This window comes from Coloeus monedula (assembly GCF_965178545.1).
Source record: "Coloeus monedula genome assembly, chromosome: 1".
NCBI classification, from domain to species: Eukaryota; Metazoa; Chordata; class Aves; order Passeriformes; family Corvidae; genus Coloeus; species Coloeus monedula.
The window spans coordinates 139,192,584-139,212,764 of NC_138781.1; the positions used below are offsets into that span (position 1 = coordinate 139,192,584).

The following is a 20,181-nucleotide window of genomic DNA, read 5'->3' on the forward strand; positions in this document are numbered from 1 at the left end:
GCTTTAGAGATAAAGTTCTAAGAAAGTAAAATCAGGTGTTGGCTTTAGCCTTCGGAAAACATACATAAAATTCACTCCTGTAAACCTGACTGCAGAATAGGATGCACTGCTGTTACAGTCTTGGCTCTCAACAAACTCCTGGTGACTTAACTGTGACTAGACAATGTGGTAAATGTTAAATACCTCACTATGAACAACTGAGCAAAACCAGACTATCTAAGCTCCCCTTGCTTGCTTCTTGATAGAATGGATTTCAGTGTAACACCTATGACTGGTCTCCGCTACTAAGATGCAGACACAAAATAATTTTACACTTACAGCACTTAATTTCATTGCTCCAATAAAATAATTCTCCTGGATTTAGCCTTTCATATATATAGAACCACTTTGGTATTGGTTAAAAGCTAGATATGTTAATAGTTTAGAAGATACAGAAATAAGGCAGGTTCAAATGCCTAGGCTTTCAAAAAAGGGAACTGGTAAAGTGAAACAATGATGTCACAGCTGTTTGACAAGTGACAACAGCAATCATTCCAACAGACCATTAGCTTCAGTGTTTTAAGTATTTTTTTTCAAATGCTGCAAGAGATATACTCAAATATTTTTTAAAACTGTACACTTTATAAAAAGAAACCATAATCATGTTTGTATTACAAAATCAATTTTACATTAATGAAATAAAAACCCCATGAAAAGCATGTACAACATGCAAAAATCTCCATTCTTCCCAGAAATTAAAAGGAAAAAAAACTCAATAAATCTGAGATAATGAATTTATTTCAGCTATTTAGGATTAAATCTCATCTTCTTTTCTGAACAGGCTGTAACATCTCCCCCAGGCATCTCTCAGCTTGGTAGCTCTTGTTGGTAGCTGTTGTTGCAGATACCAGGGCAGCACACCTGCAGTGAGGGGAGCACTTGGGCTTGCCCAACTGCAAGACTGTGTGTGAGATTTGCTGCAAGCCAGCAAGCTACACAGCTGGTATTCTGTCTCTGAAGAACTGTAATGTTTTCACTGGCTTGGACGATGGTTTTAAGGTATCTGAACACAAACAAGTTACTATGAACTGAGCTATGGTGTGAATTTACAGAAAGTCAGTTAACATACAGTAAGTGATTGTGCCCATGCTCGCAGTCTGCATTTATCCTGAAGCACAAGTAAGCTGTTCTGGGCCTAGAGCACACTAATCCAGGGTAGTATGTGCACAGCTTTTTTTCTTTTATACTTTTTGCATTTGTCTTCACAATATATTTTGGACCCTGGGTGGCAGAGTTAACTCAGTGTTCCATTAAATTCATTCTGTGTACCACAAAACACCCAAACCCAAGGAAGTACCCTCCAAAGGCAGAAGAAGTTGCTGTTATGGATCTACATAATATACATGGTAAACTTCCAGTAAATTTATCTTCAGCTAAATACACGCAAACCTTCCTTAATAAAAACCAAAGCCAGCCATACAGGCCCCAGATGAGATTATTATTTCTGATGAGATTATCAACTGTATCAGTAGAGGGGATGGGATTGTGGAAGAGAAAGTGTAAATTATTAATAAAGTTAGTTATACCCAAAATGTGGTATGTGGCAATAGTATCTACAAAAACAAGCAAGCGGATTGCCGAATGAGGATTCAAAATACTGAGTAGTGTCTGTAGCTTTCCAGATTTTAATTTAAAATTTAAACCAATCCCCTAATCAGTCAAGTTTTTATTAAAAATTGTTCTTTCTGCTTTAGGTTGGTCTGGTAAACAGGAAACTTCTCTAAGTGATTATTCTGCTCCCTATGAAACTACCTGTCGAATAGACTTTGCTAATTTATTTCCTAGTTAAATGATACTTTCTAGATACCACTTAATATCTTCTTACCAAGAGCAGAAGGCAGATGTTATGGTCAGTAATGTATTTTCTTAGAGAACTAAAAAAACCCAAAACCATCAAACCCAGAACTCTAAAAAGTACATATCCTTGATGGCAATTATTGGTATGGAAAAAAACATAATTATTATACAAATATACTGAGATGGACTATAATTTATCATTAAGTTAGCAATCAATATATTAACAATCTTTTCCTTAAACCAAATCAGAAGACATTAATGGATTGTTCTGGTTTTTTTGAATAAAGTCCTGTGCACAGGATTTTTTTAGACTAGAAACTTCTTTTTCCAGAGAATATTCTTGAAAGTAAGTATTTGGTCCTATTTGTTATTACACTGGTTTGAACACTGCATCACTCTGGGATTACTAGAAAAAAAATCCTCATTTTTAAAATGTAAGCCCGCTTTCAAATATGCATTTACTTAGTAATATTTGGTCAGATGTATCATTAATGGAGACACTCTGGCATAGAGAGAGATGGAGAGAGAATGGAAGAGAGAATGGAAGAAAAAGAAAAGTAATTAAGTGGCCAGCAATGCACACAGCATATGTCAGTCTGGTGCTACAATCAAGTCAAAAACCACAATGCAAGTCTGTCCTGGTATGAGACAAGAACTGAGTTTCATCAGACTTGCAATTCTTCAAACCCAAGAATGGACAGCTGTTTTAAAAAACAATTTCGGTTTCCAAATTGCACCCCACTGAGGCAGCATTTTTGTGTTGGATGAGCAATGGAGGCTGGAGCATTCCATATCCTAAAATCTGACAAATAACACAGAGGTGGCTTCAGATGACATTCCTTGTTTTAATGATACTCAGAGACTTAGGAAAGTTTTAACATGCTCCAGAGTTGCTTTCATATGAAGTTTTCCACCTGTGCAGGAGCAAAATCTCACCAACTGTCATCTTGAGACTTGCTGAAACTGCTCAGAGGGTTATTCCAGGCAGGCCAGGATGAATGGAATTGCTGTGCAGTCACAGCACTATTATTTCACAGTTGCAGACATCTGTTTCAAGCAGACACAGCTGATTCAGGGAGGAAGGCAGCAATGCAGGAACACTCAACAGGAGAGATGTTGGCAGGGTTTCACTGTCTCTACATTCTTTCCTCAAAATACCAGATCAGTTCACAGTGTCAAAGAAGACTGCTGAACTAAATTTCTCCCAGATCATAAATATAAAAAATAAAGGATAGATTCCTTCCTAGGAACACAAGTTCATACCTTTAATTACTTTCTTTTCTAAAACCAAGTAAAAAGCCAGACACATTTTCGTAAACTACAAAGGTAATACAGCAGGCAGGAGTCACTCTGATCACATTGGGTATAATTCCTTTGTAAAATCCAGGAATACCTTCTTTCCTTTAAAGACAAAAAAAATTCGGTTTTAATTAATGTCTTTTAATAGAAAAAATCAGACATAAACCAAAGGCTGGCATTTTATTTCTCTCACTCCCATTGAGAGATTCACTTCAGGTTACAAATGACAATCTTAGACAGTGATTAAAGTGCATCGAGTATTAACCCATCCTTTTTCTCGTGAACATATAATAGTATTATAATATCAGTTATTTAGCCTAGGCTTTGAGTGGTTTTTTGTGGGTATTGTCTAAGTAGAAGGCAATTTACTATCTTTCTTCATGCTACAAGAACTTTGTAAAGTTCTTGTAAAGCTAAGGAAAGTCAGCATTCATTTTTTGAGAATTTAAGCACCCTCTCCAGAATTTTGGTTCTATTTGCCAATAAATGAGAATCTAACTTGTCCCAATTTGAATCAGTGTTCATGCTAGGGCTGTTAAAAAGTTTCAGAGACATTAAAATCTTAGCTCCTTAGTTGCAGGCTTCACAGGCTTAGGACACCTGGAATGATGAGTAAACAGAGATCCTGGGAAGTGCTTGGGTGTGGTTTATACTACCCTCCCTAAGGTGCATTTGTTTCATCATGAGCACAGTAGTGGCCCCAGAACAGCTGTATTACACTTTATCAGAACTAATAAGCCTTCCTGTAGACTGCAGCACTGAAGGGCACAGCACTGAGACATCAGAGCTATTTTTGCTCTGAACTGCCTCCAGCTGAAATGGTCGTAACTGCCTCTGAACCAGGGGTGCTCCTGGAACAACACAGCCTCAGCCATTCATTCAGCTGGCACCTCTTCATAGCCCACGACTCCATTCCCATCTCTCCAGCAATATGCTGCAACCCAGAAGCACTGCCCAGAGCAAGGAAAGCACAGGACGCACATGCAGAGGTGGCCACCCTTAGTAATGACACAGTTCTGTGTGAAAACTCTCCCCTGCACTGTGGAGCTCAGGGAAGGTTTGTGAGAAGATATGAATAGGTGTGAGGTCACAGGTCTCTCAAGGTCCTACAGGAAGCTGGGACTAGACTACAAAAGCAGTCAGGCCCCAGGGTAACCCAGGGACATCAGTATAATCAGCTCTGGCTAGCTCACTTCACCTTGCCTGGAATTTGGATTAGCCACAACTCCCAGAAGCACAATGCTCCTGTCCTATGGGAAAAGCTAAAACAGCCCAAGTGAGACTTCATTTAGTGTCCCAAACCTGCCATATCAATGTTATTTTTTAGCCTGTGAAATTTGCTGGAGAAGAGAGACAGAATAAACAACAGAAACCTGCAGGGGGGCATTGACCCTCTCCTATCTCCTCCTTTGTCCTCAGCTTACTGCTGTTGGTGGCATCTTGCACAGTGTGATTTTGTACAACTAACATTTTGTTTGCTCTGAACTCTACTGGTTCTGCAAGTCAGCACAGAAGCCAGTAAAGGTAGCTCTGACTCTGTAAAACTCAGTTTCCAACATGTAGGCTTTTAATTTTGCACACCTACCTCCATGTCCTGCGGATCACATCAAACACCCCAGAATATGTGTTATGCTGGTCTTGAAGACGAGCTCGCACAACTTGATAGGGATACGTTGCTGACACAGCAAATATTTTGGATACAGCTGCCATCATTATGTATTCCACAGTGTTCTAAAAGCAACAAAAATTGTCAGGCTTGCCTTAAGTATGGTTTAAATTAGCCAGTTTACCAAAATTTTATTTGATTTTTAAATGTACTGCTAAAAATACTCAAGATTTCCCCCCCCCTTACAATACAACACATTGAAAGAAACATCAATGTTTATTACATTAGTGCTACAGGTAACTGATTGTAACACACGTGTTGTGCCTTCTCATTCCCATCAAGAGAAACACTTCTTCCAAAAGTAGCTACCTTTCCCCAACTTGCACCCAGTTTTCCAGGGATTAGTACCATACCCTCTGGTTCCACAAAGCAAGAGAAAACTCTCATCCCTCCCTCTAAAATTCTCAAAACACTTGCCACAATAAGAAGTTGGTTTTCAAAAACAGTGAAAACCAGCTGCTTGTTCCTAAAAGGTGAGAAAGTATTATTCCCTTCAATATAGTCTGCATTTCAATTAATGTATCATAATTAATGTATCATTTGTACATTTGGCTGCTGTATAACCCAGCAAATGGAATCAACTTCTATTTATTCATATGCCACAACACTTTTTTTTCTCCAGCACCATACCAATTTTGTATCTGATACTCTGTTTCTGTACTTGTTGTATCTCTCTTTCAAATCCTCATAGGCCATGAACTGCAGTGCTCCATGTGATGTTCCAAACAGACCAGGCACAAATCCCTAAAAAAAGGATAAAACAAGGTTAAAGGGCAATGCACAAAACCTAAACACCTTAACAGAACACAGCTCACACATCTACATTTGTCCTCCCTCAGTGTACAGACTGTGCCCGCACAGCTGTCGCTGTTGCAGTCTGATTCAGAGCCAGTTCTGGGTTGGTGTTCTTAAGGACAGGCGTCACACAAACATTTAATAAATGCTACTTTTCTGGCATACAGCCTAAAGTCACCTACTGAGTCACTGAGATAAAACAAGTGGCCCAGGGACTCCACCTCACAGAGCACAAGCTGGCAACGCAGATTAGGACTGCAAGATCACAAATCAAGCTGTGGTCTTGCAAATGTGCAGCTCAGTGCCTGCCCCTTTCCAGAGACCTGGCACTGAGGGGTTTGGCTCCCACCTGAGACTGGTAAGGCAATGACAGATGCTGGCAACTCAGTGAGAAGGGCCATCAGGAGCAGAGGTACAAAATTATTGTGATTGAGCCCTGGAAATAGATAGGTATGTGTTTGCATGTGTGTCTCTGTACAAATGTGTATCTATGAGATACATATATATATTTCTACACTAAAAATGTTTGTGTCAATATAGAATCATAGAATCATTTTGATTGGAAAAGACCTTTGAGATTATCAAGTCCAACCATAAACCTGACACTGCCACATCCAGCACCACACCATGGCCCTGTGGGAGAAGAGAGCGAGCTGCTCCAGCACTGTCTTTCTTACACACCCAAACACATGAAAATATATCAACCTTTAGCTTCAAAAAAGTTGAAACGACGAGGGGAACCAGGTACTTTCTAAACTGTCTGCACAAGAAAGAGAAGGCAGGAGTTCCCCCAAGAGCAGGATTAGCTCCACTACAATGAGCTGCCAGCTGCATAGGTTCTGAAAAGCACTAATCCTCTTTTTGAAGAGTTGGTCACCTACACTGAATAAAACGAATAAATGGGGGATTAATCATCTTGGCCAGAAAGGGACTGAAAAGCTTGCTGCAAACTGTTGGGGGACAACTATAATGGAGTAAGTGATCAAAATGTGGTTAAAAGCACTCAAAGAACCTAAGTTTCAAAAAAAAAAAAAAAAAAAAAAAAAAAATCAACAAACCCAAAAACTGAACAGTTTTATTTCCTATGATCCATTCAGGCAAGAAAAAGGAATTTAAAAATGTGCCCAGATGCCAAACTCTTCGTTAGACTAAGAAGGAAGCCCAAAATGTTGAATAAAGACCTATCAGTATATGATTAAATGCCTGGAGAAGGAGAAAAAGAGGGATCCCTGTAGGAGTCCACTGAAATAGTGTTAAAACAAGACAAAATAATAAAACTCCTTCTAATTGCAGAAAAACCCCCAACAACTAAAACTACAGCAGGCATAAAAATTGCACAGATAATACACAAAATACCACTTCAGGGATCAGCTTTCTGAATGCTACATACAGATTCCTTAAGTATTTCAGTCATTTGGGAAATGATTTTTTAGCATTTCTTTGATAAACGAGGATAAATTTCTTCTCACAGTAGGAAACAATGGTCATGAACTCATTATCAGTGACCACAAACCGATGAAATGCATTAAGGGCTAGTGAAAGTCCCAGAAAAACACTTCCCCATATGAGAACAAGTGGAATTAAACCACAGATCTGTATTTTGTCAGCTGTAAGCATGAAGTGAAGTTTGAAGCCAAAGGGCTCCAAAAGAGGGAAAAGGACAACTTTGGTTTTCAGAAGTCCTGGATCACAGAAGAAAATAAAAGTAATATAAAAACAGAAGGTGGAGAGAAAAGAAAAATGTCAAAGAAAAAATTATCTGGGTCACCAGAAAAAGGAACAGTATGAAACTTACGGGCAGAGCAGGGAAAATTTTCACAAACATTTCCCTGTGATTAGACAGTAAAGCTCCTAAAGGACAGTGGAAGCAATTGTTCTCCACTTGGAAAGAATTAGAATGATGTATTTATATCATAGAAGAATGAGGCAACATTTTCCCTGCCAACAAAAGAAGAATGTTGAACAACCTTTAAGAGGGCTAAACTTTTAAACTTAAGCCAGAAGATTTGGATAACTTGTACCCAAGAGTCCTAAAGCATCTACTGATTGATACTTCATAAATAAATACCAGCATGCTTTAAGTCTTGTGCTGATGAAAAAAGCTTCCAAAGACTAAGGGACTTTTAATGTTGGGCCAATATTAAAAAGTGCAAGAACGGAGTGAGGTGACTGTCAGCCAACGTGCCTCAGTAAAATAAGAGCTGATCCAGGCTTCTATTGGTCATAGAAAACAATGTATTCTTATGGAAAAATGTTTCAAAGCAAAACTGATTTCTTCGCAGCACTGAAGTTTCTCGGCTGAGGAAGTTTTTGAAACATATTCTATTTTCTTGTTCTTAGAATAATTTAATACAAAATTCCTTCTTGCCACAAAATTTGACAGAATTTAATATTTATTTGATCTATAATATGACTGTAAAGATAAATTTTAAAATAATTTAACTTCATGTATTTCTTGTTATTTTTTACTTTAATATTCGAAATACACCTTTAGGAGATTTTTGCCATGAGGGCTTGACAAAATGAACGGTTTCTCAAAGAAGTCCTGTTTGAGTTCTCTTTTAAAGGACTAGAACAATAGACAGAATTAAATATGTAATTAGAAATTTAAATGGTAAAACATATAATTCTGAGCAGCAGACAGTGGGAATAAAGAAGTATTTTAAAGTTGGCTTAAAGAGTTTTAAGTGCTGAAAATCTGTGACAAGAGGAAAATGTCCTGTTGGTTAGTGTTTCAAAGGTTACACATCACAATAAAAAGAAACACAGGCACATGTACACACTGGAAAGCCTGTGCTTCTTAGTAAAGAAAGGAACAAGGTTCATTTGGTGATGTGGTACTCACATCGCTGCCTGACAGCACTCAAGCCAGAGCAGCCTCTGCTATATGTTTCAGAAGAATGCAGCAAATACCCCTTGTAATCTCTTCAGTGTTGCCTTCATTTGGTCTCTCAGTATGTCAAAGACCTGTACTAACTGAGTGCCCTGCTTCAACAACTCGTGCAGACAAGACACTGAAGTTGCCATTATCATCTTGATTCCTTCATGGTGAAAAATGTTACCATCTTTTATGTGAAAGCTACTTATGTCTCTCTGTAGAGCCTGCAACTTAAGTTAAAATCAAGATGGCCAAATCTCAATGGATTTTGCTACATTCAAGTACAAAGATACACAAACCTTACAAGCTTCATATTTATAAGAAGAAAAATTACATAAGCAAAAGCATTGCAAAATAAAGAGAACTCGGTGCCTTAGCCACTAAGGGACCAGAAAAAGTACTTTACTCTCCATAGAATCTTGCCTACCAAGGGTGAAATGACAACACATAAGTGTCTAAATATATTTCACTTGGTAACAAGCACACATTACTGCTATGACTTTTGTTTTTGTCAGCATACATTATTATTCTCAGTCTTGATGCACCTGGACTTTAATCTCTTTAAATTTTCTGCATTTCCTGTATATTTTACTGTCGTTTATTAAACATTGCTCTATTTCCAACTGCTGCTTCTATATCATCACTAAAAGAGAACAAAAAAAGCACATACAGAAATATGGAGGCCATGAAGGATGCTAGCTGCATTCCTGACTGACGTCTTAGTAGTCAGTCGCTTTAGACTATACATCTAACAGTTTCTCAATAGCTCAGATGTATTTTATGTTTTCCTAAAAGCACCAATCCTACAATGTTATAATTATTTTACCATGTTTTGTCTTTCCTACCTTATGATTGAAAAGAACACAGCACTTGTAACATGAAGATGGTTGCATGACATTCAACTTAACAGCAAAGTAATTTTTAGAGCTCAGGTCTCCAACAGATCCATAGGTGTGTTCAAAGTACATAACTCCAAGCTGTTTTTTAATTCAGCCCAGTGTGCAGCAGAGCAGCTCTGTCCCCAGTCATCTGGGGGATGGAGGCCAAAAGACAAATCCTAATGGATGGAAGGTGTGGAAGATCACTGACTGGATGATTACGGGGATAATGAGTGAAGGAGACTTCTGCCTTTTCAAAACCAGGCCAAGTTCAAGAGGAACAACTTACTGAGGAACCCAGATTCAGATGAACTGTATTTAATGAACAATCAAGACCCAGCAGAGCTAATAAAGACAGCTTTGATCCCTGCTAGAAAGATTGATGTATCCTGACTTTACCAGTCTCGTGCTTCAAAGGACTGTGCAATAAAGAGCAATACCAAACTGCTTGGTCAGAAATACCATTCTTCAGAAGACAGATCTCAAACAGAAAAAACCTCCTTCCAGATTTTATTTCCAATTCTATCTGAGACAGTTGTTCTAGCTGAGATCCCCTTATTTGCGAAAAGGTGGTACTATCTGAGATCCCCGTATTTGCTGTAAGGAATGCTATCTAAAATGAAGACTATGAGGGAAAAGAAGACATTTGTGTGTACTACAGCTCCTGTGACTCAGGGCAATTAACAAAGCTTTAGCTGTGCGATTTCAAGCAGAGCAAGAAAAATAAAAACTCCCCCAAACACGGAAATGGAGGAAGGCTAAAGTATGTACAAGTCAAAGAGCCGACTGAAGAGGTGCCTTTTCCCCCAGTACAGACAAGGTTGAGAGAGTCCTGACGTCAAATGGAAGTTGCTCAGTATGCATACTTATGTAGGTCACTCAGGACCTATTTAGGTCACCTTCTTTGCAGATTTAAGCAAATAATTTGCTCTTTCAAAGGAAGTAGCTGGTTTAGTCCCACACTTGCAGATTAACACTACAAAGAAGTGTCTAGTGCCAAAGGCAACACATGCTACATGCATGAATAATCTGAGAAGAAGGGTGGAAGGACATCTTAAAACCTAACAGATCCAAGAAATTAGAACTTAGAAACAGAACTTAGAAACTTAGAAATTAGAACAAGAAATTAGAGATGGAACAGAGCAGACATCCTGGCAGGCAAATCAGAAATCCTGACAATTTCAATGTAGGAATAAGTAAGGTGCCTTGTTCCCGGTGTTAGAATTTGGCATTCATTGCCATGAAGCACACAAGTCTTACAGCACAAGGGAGATCACGTTTTTCACTGAAAATAAAAGAAGCTAATGTTCAGTAATCAGGACAATTTCTAAGAGAAAGTGGTCTTCTTCCCTATCCCTGGCAGTGTTCAAGGCCAGGCTGGATGAGGCTCTGAGCAGCCTGGTCTAGTGGAAGGTGTCCCTGCCCATGGCAGGGGGATTGGAACTGGATCATCTTTAACATCCCTTCCAAGCCATTCTATGATTCTATGATTCTGCAGCATTACTTGCAGGAGAGGAGCCAGACTGAATTAAAATAGGTTTCTTCACAACTTCCAGGCACTGATGAATGCATCTTGATGTCATGACCTGAAGGGAGGAGGAGGCAAAAAGTCTAAATCCAGTTGCCATGTTTCTCTAAATTAAAGGGAACAAAAAACCCACACATATGCAGACCATATTTAGAAGTCTGCAAATTTAATGTATCTAGACCTGACAGATTAATGACATCAATAACCAGAGGGAAAATAAGCAGTTGTGAAACTTTCCATTGCGGAAGAAAAAATTAGCAAGCACTTTAGTCATGTTATCTTCCAGAAGATGTTAGAAATACAGAGATAAGGGATAAAATGGAAGGAAGTACTACCAACAACACAGGTTACGTTACTGCTGCCCTGCTTATCCAAATTCTAATTATAGGAAGACTCAAAAAAATTAAAAAGCATTTTATAGTTTACTCTCCTATCACCCAACAGAAGACGATTTAGTCATACATAAAGCTTACATTGTATTCCTCAGGATCTCCTATATTTCAACAGTATAATGGCTTTTCTTCTGATTAAGCCTTTTTGCTGCAGTTCTTCAGTGGGAAAGACTCACAGAATAAAAGTGAGCTATTATAATTTTTTTTATTTTTGTAGACAAATATTTACAAGTCTCACCATGCTACTGAGTGGTGCCAGGCAATCCTGGAATTTTTCTTAAGTGTGGTTACCTTATATAAGCCACGTATGCCCTCTGTCTTGTATATCTTTATGAGAGCATCACACATTCCTCTGTACTGCCGCTTGGATGGATCCACGCCAGCGTTATATTGTAGCACAAGTCGAGTCTTTGTTACCCATATTGGGTTTGTAATGCAGAGAGTCATGGCTCCTGAGAACAGACAGAAGTTACACTGACTGTTATGCCAACTCCAAAAGCTTTATCCAGTTTTTTCAGTCCAGTGTAACACAGGCTTCTACAATGATAAAACTACCTTTCCTACCAGTGTACTCATATTGTTTAAAACAGGGAAAGTTTATGCCCTCCATTGCTCCCTCTCTCTCCCTTCAAAGCTCACAATCAAGTCCAATTTACTCCTGCTGGGGGTACTTTTGCAGAACGCATGTATTTTTGCATATTCCTAGGACAGCCCCTTTCTTGCTTTACCTTTGCAGAGTTAGTAGTACAATCTGTTGTATATAGGAAATTTCTTAATGTAGCACTGACTATCCGAGTTATTCTTCAGTATACAATAATTCAAAATTTAATGGACACCTCTGTGACGAGAAATTTGCTTAATAATATTGACAAATTAATAGCAACAACCTGCTATAGCTTTATAGGTTACTGAAGATACCATTGTAACAGAATCCATTACTATTTATCATGTCAAACAACATGCCTTATATTTCAACATTAAATGAATGCTTCAAAATCCTAATAAAAAGTCTTCTGAATTGCCTGTACAGCATGTAGTGACAGACAAGGGTGGATGGCTTCAAACTGAAAGAGAGTAGGTTTAGATTAGATATTAGGCAGAAATTCTTTACTGTGAGGGTGGAGAGACATCGGAACAGTTTGCCCAGAGAAGCTGTGGATGCCCCATCTCTGGAAGTGTTCAAGGCCAGGCTGGATGGGGCTTTGATCAACCTGGTCTAGTGAAAGGTGATCCTGCCCATGACAGGGGGTTGGAACTAGATTATTTTTAAGGTCCCTTCCAACCCAAACCATTCCATAATTCAACAGGCCTTCTCCTTTTCAGGTTCAAGTGTTAAACATTTAACAAGTTAACAATCTGACAGCAGCAGATTTCTATAGTTACATTTTGGGACCCAGTATAGCACTAAATATGGAAAACACTTAAACAGAATGAAAACAAGGACAGAAGAAATTTTGACAACTGCTAATTCTGCACAAAACTGAGGACCACAGTGACCTATATGTGCTAGACATCATCATTTTATGTACAGACAATAAATGACTGCATTTGGGCTGGAACACTTACACTTACCACTTTAAGAAAAAGGTGCACTGACACAGAAAGGCAGCTAGCAGTATATGGAAACGCTAGAAATGAACATTAGTCTTTGCATTTAAACTCACCAGCCTCTGCAGCTGACACTAGGTGTTCGCTTGCACTGAGACTTTCCATCTTCCCTTCCTTCTTGTAAGCTTTGATGGCATTGTAACTGGAAAACGTAAAACACAATTTAGTAAAGGTGAAAACAGACCTACATCACAAAAAACCCAAGCCCAGAACGACATACCTGACTTAAGATCATGGTGCTACACAGCCTTTGAAGAAAAGGTATCCAAACTATCTTTGTTTAATTGATTAATTGATCTCTGAGCAGTTAGGTCTTTAAAGTGAACTATGGTAATATATATTTAAGTTGCATTATTAAGCTGTCAGTATCGCTGGGACTGCATCTTGAAAATTACCAGATAGCAAGAATTAGCTTTTAAAGGAACTCTTTTTTTATTGGGAGCCACAGTGCTAGGTATCTACCCTCTAGCTCAGAAATCCACTGAGCTTTCTTCTCTTGATCCCGTTTGCAATCTTTGTGGATTAAGAAATGGTCAACAGAAGATGAACTGTCAATAGGAATCTACAGCAAAGCTTAAGGACTGAAGCACAACAATAACAGTCTATACAACTGACATGTGAGCTTTGCATAGGCATACCAACTAACTGATCCCTAAAATGTTTCAATTAATAGGGATAAGCAGTAAATTAAGTCCCAGTAACAGAATTAATAAAGTAGAATACTAACAAATGGGCTTTATAAGCAAAGTCCATCAACAGACAAAAACAATGAAAGAATTGTCACTAAAATGATTAAAAATCAAACATTTAGTTTTTAGTAGAAAACGTCATGTTCTTTAATTCTTAGGAAATCAATTTAGGTTCTTGCTTTTTGAGAGGTTTTAACCACAGTGTATTGGCACTTTTAGAGGATTCTTTATGGGTAATATCACCACCTCTCAAGTTCCATAGTACTTTCACAGCATCAAGGGAATGCACTGTACCCGACTGTAGATACAAAAATGCTGCTAGCAAGGATTTTCTTGCTATTTTCTAAGTCCGTGAGAGACTTTTCTCTCACGCAGAAGAGGTAGCAGTTATGTAAACAACCAAACCACCTGCAACCTTGAAAAATCTTGTTTATGGTGTAGTAGAAAATATTTTGACAATGGATGCTTTAGGATTTTAGCCAATCACCCCCAAGGGGTGGCTGGTCCTTTGTCCAATTAGACTATGAAGAAAAAAGTCTATAAAAGAATCTGTAAAATAATTAAATCAATCTTGCTGCACAACTCCTGCCTGCTGGATCTTCTCTCCTCCTCCTCCCTATGGCTGCAGGACACAGTGATATACCACAGGAACCAGGCCTGCGGTAATACCCGACAAAGGAACAGGTCTCTGACTCAAACTGCTTAAATTCTAAAACAGTAAACCATAATAAAGGGTAACAGACATGGACTAGCTAAGAGAATCACAAGTTTGTAAGTCACTTAGCACATTTTTATACCCCACTGTATTGGGTTGACCCTGAGTTGATGGACAGTCTTTAAGACCAATTACGCTTCTCACAATTTACATATTTAAACTGCACAGAAAGGCGGGACTTCCCCTTTGGTCGGAGCTCGCCTGCTGGGAGGTGGGGGCTCTGGAGCCTCCCGGCCCCGCCGGGCCAGGCCGGGGCCACTGCCCCTTTCCCCCTTTCCCAACGCTGTGGCACGGACCCTGGGTGGCTGGGGGGGACTGCCTCAGAGCCACAGGCAGCTAAAACCAGCCATGGACTGCTCACAGCTAAACCCATCCAGCGCGGCTTCTGGGGACCGGCGGGTCCCTCTCCTCTCCATGTGGAGCCAGCGGAGTCAACGGGAGCCGGCAGAGCCTCCTGTCTGCAGCCAGCACACTTCGTGCTGAACTGAAGAAGACACCACGCAGCCAGCAGCACAAAGGGAGCGAGGCTTTCCCCACCGTAAAGGCTGAACAAGGACACCCTTCAGCATGGCGGTGTCAGAGTCAGAGAGAAAGAGAAGTGAGTCACGTGGGACGGAGCTGGAAATGGCGATGGGAGAAAAGAGGGCGGTGCCGCGATTCTGGCGCGCAGCTTAAAAGAAACCCTCTTGCATGCCGTGGTAAGAAACTGTAATACCACAAACTGTTTGTCTCTTTAATCCATTTGAAGAACATGGGGGGATGGAGTATCTTCGTGTGCCTGTGAAGATTGTGAAGAATGCCGATGCCAGGCTTTATAGTAGTAAGAGGCTGTTAGAGACTTGTGGCGAAGAAGAGCCTTTGTGTGCAGGCCAAAAGAACTTATCCTTAAAAAGATGAATAACCCCATGTGATGGCCCATGTTTTGCAGTGTGAAGGAACTGTGAGATTTTTCATGGGAGAGATGTTCTACACACAGCAGATTGATTGTTTCCGGGCGGATCTGCTGTTGGTGGCAGTTTGGGAACCACGTGCAACTGAAGGAAAAACCCTTTTTTCCCTTAAGCGTAAGAGAGAGACTTTTCAAGAACTGGAACGCTGACTAACATCCCATGTTCTGTTATCCCTTGTGTGAGCTAGGTAAAAGGAGAGAAGTGCTGGGGGGGGATTTGCTTTAATTTTGTTTTGTTATTGTCTCTTTACTTTTAATTCTATTAGTAATAAAACTCTTTCATTGTACTGCAACTGTTTAAGGTTTGTGCCTGCTTTGCTTTTCTCCTAATTCTTATCTCACAGAAAGAAAATGAGTAAGTAATGAATACTTTGAACCAAAACCACTACACCCACAAAGAAGATGCAATGTATATCCGAACACTACATCGTGCAGGGCATGACACACTTTACAGTTCTACTTACAAGAAAAAGTAAAGTCCCCAGGAAGCCCCTGCTCCCACCATGTTTGGAGTTACCCCTTGATACAAGCCTCGTAGTCCTTCATGCTTCCAGACAGTGGTCATACAGTGGAGAATCCCATTGTACTTTGGCCTCAGCTCCAATCCATCGCTCACTACAAAAGAAAGAAAGAAAGAAATTATACTGGAAAACGTTTCAGGAAGCATAAAATTTAACTGCATCCAAGCCAACACAGAAGCCCAAAGCAAGCTACAAATGAACACGAAACCTAGCTGATCAACTGTGTTACAAAAGGATTATTTCACAAGTATGCAAGAGTTGAGGTTTATAGCTTTATAAGCCTGTGTCATGGGTTAGCTACCATAGTCTCGGAAGTGATGTTCTTGCAAAGGAGTGCTTACAGCTTCCCCCATGATCTGATAGAACCTATCAGCTGGCCAGTTTGAATATGGACAATTCTTTAAGCCACTTAAAATTGTGACCGCCTCTGTGATCCACACTTAAGAATAGACAAACCCCCCCCCCAAGCTCTGTTTCATTTCCCGTGCTGGCACAGGTGGCTGCGGGCCCCGTGTGGGGGCCAGTGGGCCCAGCCCCTGCTTGGGCCAGGCCGGGCCGGGCCACGGCCATCCTGGAGCCATGGACCTGTTCCAGCCGTGGAACCCCCCCCCCCCCTCAGCACTGCTGTGGGCAGCTGGAGCGGCTCGGCTCTCCCCCCTCTCCACTGCGATAAACCACATTGCAGCTGCAAGGCCGAGGTGAGATTAACCCTTTTAGTGTTGTGAAGAGCTGAAAACCTGAGGGAAGAGAAAGAGGAGATGCTTAAAGCTGAAAGTCTGCTGGGAAGCTATGATATATCAGAGTACCCGTTGTAATTTCATGAAGATATGGGGGGTGGAGTGTTCAACTCGTAAGCAAAAGCACCTGCACTGAGATAGGCAGATGCTGAAGCAGCTGTAATTTCATGAGAAGTTTGGACAGGGAGAGATGGACCAGATGAGGACTTTTGCTCCAAACGGGAAAGGAGAAAACCTCAGTTCCTAGAGATGCTCCCAGAGATAGTCCTAAAGATGAAGATGAGGAAGACCCTTTGCTCCCAGGGAAGGAAAAGGGCCTCTGTTCTTAGAGATGAAATGCTCCCAGAGATGGGTGAAGAGAACTTTTGTTGCTGAACGGCTCAACCTTAAAATTGTACCCCAAAAACCTTCAAGAGTGGACCCTCGAAAGCAGTTGTGGGAAAAGCTGCAAGTTGGGGGAAGTGACTCACATGGCGAGAAGAGAGACTCCTCTTCCTAAATGGACTGAACAGAGTTATTTGGAAGTGGGCGGCTGGCTCGTTGTGATACTGTTTCCATAGCACGAGCAAGAAGAGACTTCTCCTTCTAAATGGACTGAACAAGGTTATTATGGAAGTGGTAAACAGACTGAACATCCTAAGGGTTGTCTTTTTATATTGTCAGTGGGAGAAGGGAGGAAGGTGGGGGGAGGAGGAGAGTTCTGAACATGTGGTATAATTTTTTTTTCCTCTTTTACGTCTGTTAATAAACTTTTTTATATTCTTTCAAGTTGGTGCCTGCTTTGCGTTTCTCCTAATTCTTATCTCACAGAAGGTAAACAGTAATGAGTATTTTGGATGAAACCACTACACTGAATTGGTGTTTCCGCCCAGTTACAGAACCAAACCTGCTACAGCCTGGAGTTCAAGAACTTAGGAAAAAAAAGGGGGGGGGGGGGGGGTTGGAAAGAAACAAAAAAATAATTCCTTAGCTCAGTAAGAGGAAAGTTCCTATCAATCTGTCAGGGCTAAACAAATGCACTTTCGTGCATTTTTGATGAGAAGCAGATTTGAAGTTTTCTGTCTCTTCTTTTTAGCACTCCAGCAATTTTGCATCATATGTCAAGTGATATGAATGGGATCCTTGACAACATGTTTCTCTAAGTTGTTTAGACAAGTCCCAAGTAACAACTCTTAAATTCAAATTTTCTCTTTAAAATGTTCTATAAAGCAATGGGTCATATCTTACTGATTCCCAAGTCAGTTTTTACCAGAATACTCAAAGGTTTCTTCTCCCACCTAATAACCTAATTGGTTAGCTGGTTGTCCAAATATTCAAAAAATGCCACTTCAAAAATATAGAAAACACACAAGTTTTTGTTTGACAGATCATGTAGAACGTGGATGTCCACCAAACTTGGAGTGGTAACTACTATTGCTCCTACTGTAACAGCAAGGGAGTAAGTTGATTACTGACAACATGTGATATGGTGCATGGTGAGATGACAAGAGGTAACAGACACAAGCTGAAACACAGGGAATTCTGACCAGAACTTTTATCCAGCAGAGAGGCCAAATACTTGAACGAGCTGCCTGAAGAGCATCTTTGGCACTACTCAAAACTCCAGCACACATGACTGAGCAAACTGATCTAAGCAGAGGTTATCTGAGTAGAGGGTGAACTCCTTAGCTCTCTTTGGACCTAAATTACTCTATGATGCCAACATAGCAGCGGCTTTCATTCTTAATACAGACGTATGGCTAGACTGCAATTGTACTGAAAATTGATCTCCAAGTTTTACAATGACTGTAGCTTTCGTGTCCCCATCAAAATTAACCCTGGTAAACAGGCATTTTCTGTTCAGTGACACATTTATTATTCATTCCCCTTGCACTTTGTGTCCGGTACTGCACATTGTGACAGACTTCAGCATTAAAGACAAAATGCTTTTGATGAGCACAGTGTGACAAGGCCTCAGCACCTAGACAACCACTCAAAACTAGAACACAAACACCTCTTTTCTTCCTCCTGAATGAGTGCTGCTAGACCTTTCCCAAAGACATTTCTCAATTTTTTTTGCCATACAGCCACTAGATCAAGTTTATAAACATATTAAACAACATGGGAAATCAGAGACATGAATGCAAGTCTTTCTGTCAATGATGCTGCCAAGAATCTTCACAACATCCATTTCTGATATCAGCTCCTATTCCCTGGTTGAAGACAAAACGTAGGAACTGTTATTTTCAACCCAAACAAGCATGTGAAAGTACGTGACCTCCAAAAGCCACCTAATCCAAACGTACTAAAACCAGATCTAATTAGATGTGGTTACCTAGGGACATGACCAGTTGACTCCTGAATGTTTCCATGGCTGAAGAGATTACAGCCCCTGGGCAACCTTTTCCAGTATTTGACTACTCTCACAGAAAAATAACTGGAATTTTCCATGTTTATGCTTGTGCCTGTTCCTTTCTGGCCTATGAACTATCTCCAAGAAGAATCTGGCTTTACCTTCTCTGTGTTTTCCAATAACATTGTCACAGACTGCAATTTTAGCTCCCCTCAGCCTTTCCTTTCTGAGGCCAAACCGATCCTGTTCTGTCAGCCTGTTCTCCTGTGCCATGTGCTCCAGCCCCTTCACCAGTCTGGTGTCCTCCACTGAAGTCACACCACTGTAACTGTCTTCCTTTCTTGTCCCGGAGAGCCCCAAACTAGACACAGTACTTCCAACATAGTCTTACAAATGGAAAATAGAGAGAAAAGAACACTTCTGCTGGCTATGCTTTTCACAATGCAGCCCAGGATGCGTCCAACAAGGACATTCAACGTTTTAAATTTTGTAAAATGTCTCTCTGATTTTTTGGTTTGGTTTTGAGATCTTAAAACACCCACGTATTTACTTAAGAAAAGAATCCAAAGATATAGTAAAATGGTTCAATGTCTCTAAAAGACAGTATGATAAATGGTGGACAAGTTTCTCAAATTAGCAGAAAAGTCAAGAGAAGTCGTCATGTTTCCCTGTGGAAAAACAAACTAGTTAAGAGTTTTCTGCGAAACAATAACACTACTGTTAATAACCAAGGTTATTCCAAAGCTAGCCTTATGCTCTGAGTGTTGAAAATCTGTGGAATAAAGATGAACTTTGAACGTTAAAAGCAGGCAGTCCTCCGGTGTCCCCTGGCACTGGTGGTCATGAAAGCGGGGGAGGAGGCTGGCCAGCTCTCGAATCTACCTGCAAACAGTTCGTGGCACACAGCACATTTTACAGTCCCTAGAAGTGATAAGAAAAAGCTCTGGGATAGCAGGGAAGAGAATCGGAGACCGTCCCTTTCGGCTTACGGCCAGTTTATTCCAAGCCGCGGGGCTGCCCCGCCGGCACCCGCGCTGCTGCAGCCGCACACGGGGTCGGGCAGAGCAGCGCGGGCTTCGGGCAAAAAGCCCGGCAGGTCCCGGCCGGGCACGGCGAGCTCGGGCACGTCGGTGCGTCTTTAGCTCAGGACGGCGGGGGGGCGGCCGGTCCGGCCTCACCTGCGAAGCGGATCTTGACGAGGTCCAGCGGGTGCAGCACCAGGGTGGACAGGACGCCGCCGCTCACTCCCGCCGCCAGGTTCTCCAGCCGCACGTGCCGCAGCACGGAGCGCGCCGGCGGCTCGCGCGCCGCACACGCGGGGCCCGCGCCACCCATGGCCGGCCGCGCGCGCAGGCGCG

General features: G+C 41.0%; 1 protein-coding gene across 1 annotated transcript; it reads right to left on the reverse strand.

The window, feature by feature from the left end:
• Window positions 1-7: 7 nt before the first annotated feature.
• Window positions 8-20,180, reverse strand: SLC25A32 (solute carrier family 25 member 32). The gene is made up of 7 exons (XM_082302684.1): window positions 20,002-20,180; window positions 15,698-15,848; window positions 12,937-13,022; window positions 11,564-11,724; window positions 5,432-5,545; window positions 4,721-4,866; window positions 8-3,237 (listed from the first exon to the last, which is right to left on the reverse strand). The coding sequence occupies exons 1-7, from the start codon at window positions 20,156-20,158 to the stop codon at window positions 3,102-3,104; spliced, it is 951 nt and encodes a 316-aa protein (XP_082158810.1). The 5' UTR covers window positions 20,159-20,180; the 3' UTR covers window positions 8-3,101.
• Window position 20,181: the final 1 nt, after the last annotated feature.

Coding starts and splice junctions, on each gene's coding strand:
- SLC25A32 (XM_082302684.1), bottom strand. CDS start 20,158: ATGGGTGGCGCGGGCCCCGCGTGTGCGGCGCGCGAGCCGCCGGCGCGC. Junction 15,849..20,001: donor CGTCAAGATCCGCTTCGCAG/GTGAGGCCGGAC, acceptor TTTCTTTTGTAG/TGAGCGATGGATTGGAGCTG. Junction 13,023..15,697: donor TGGGGACTTTACTTTTTCTT/GTAAGTAGAACT, acceptor TACGTTTTCCAG/TTACAATGCCATCAAAGCTT.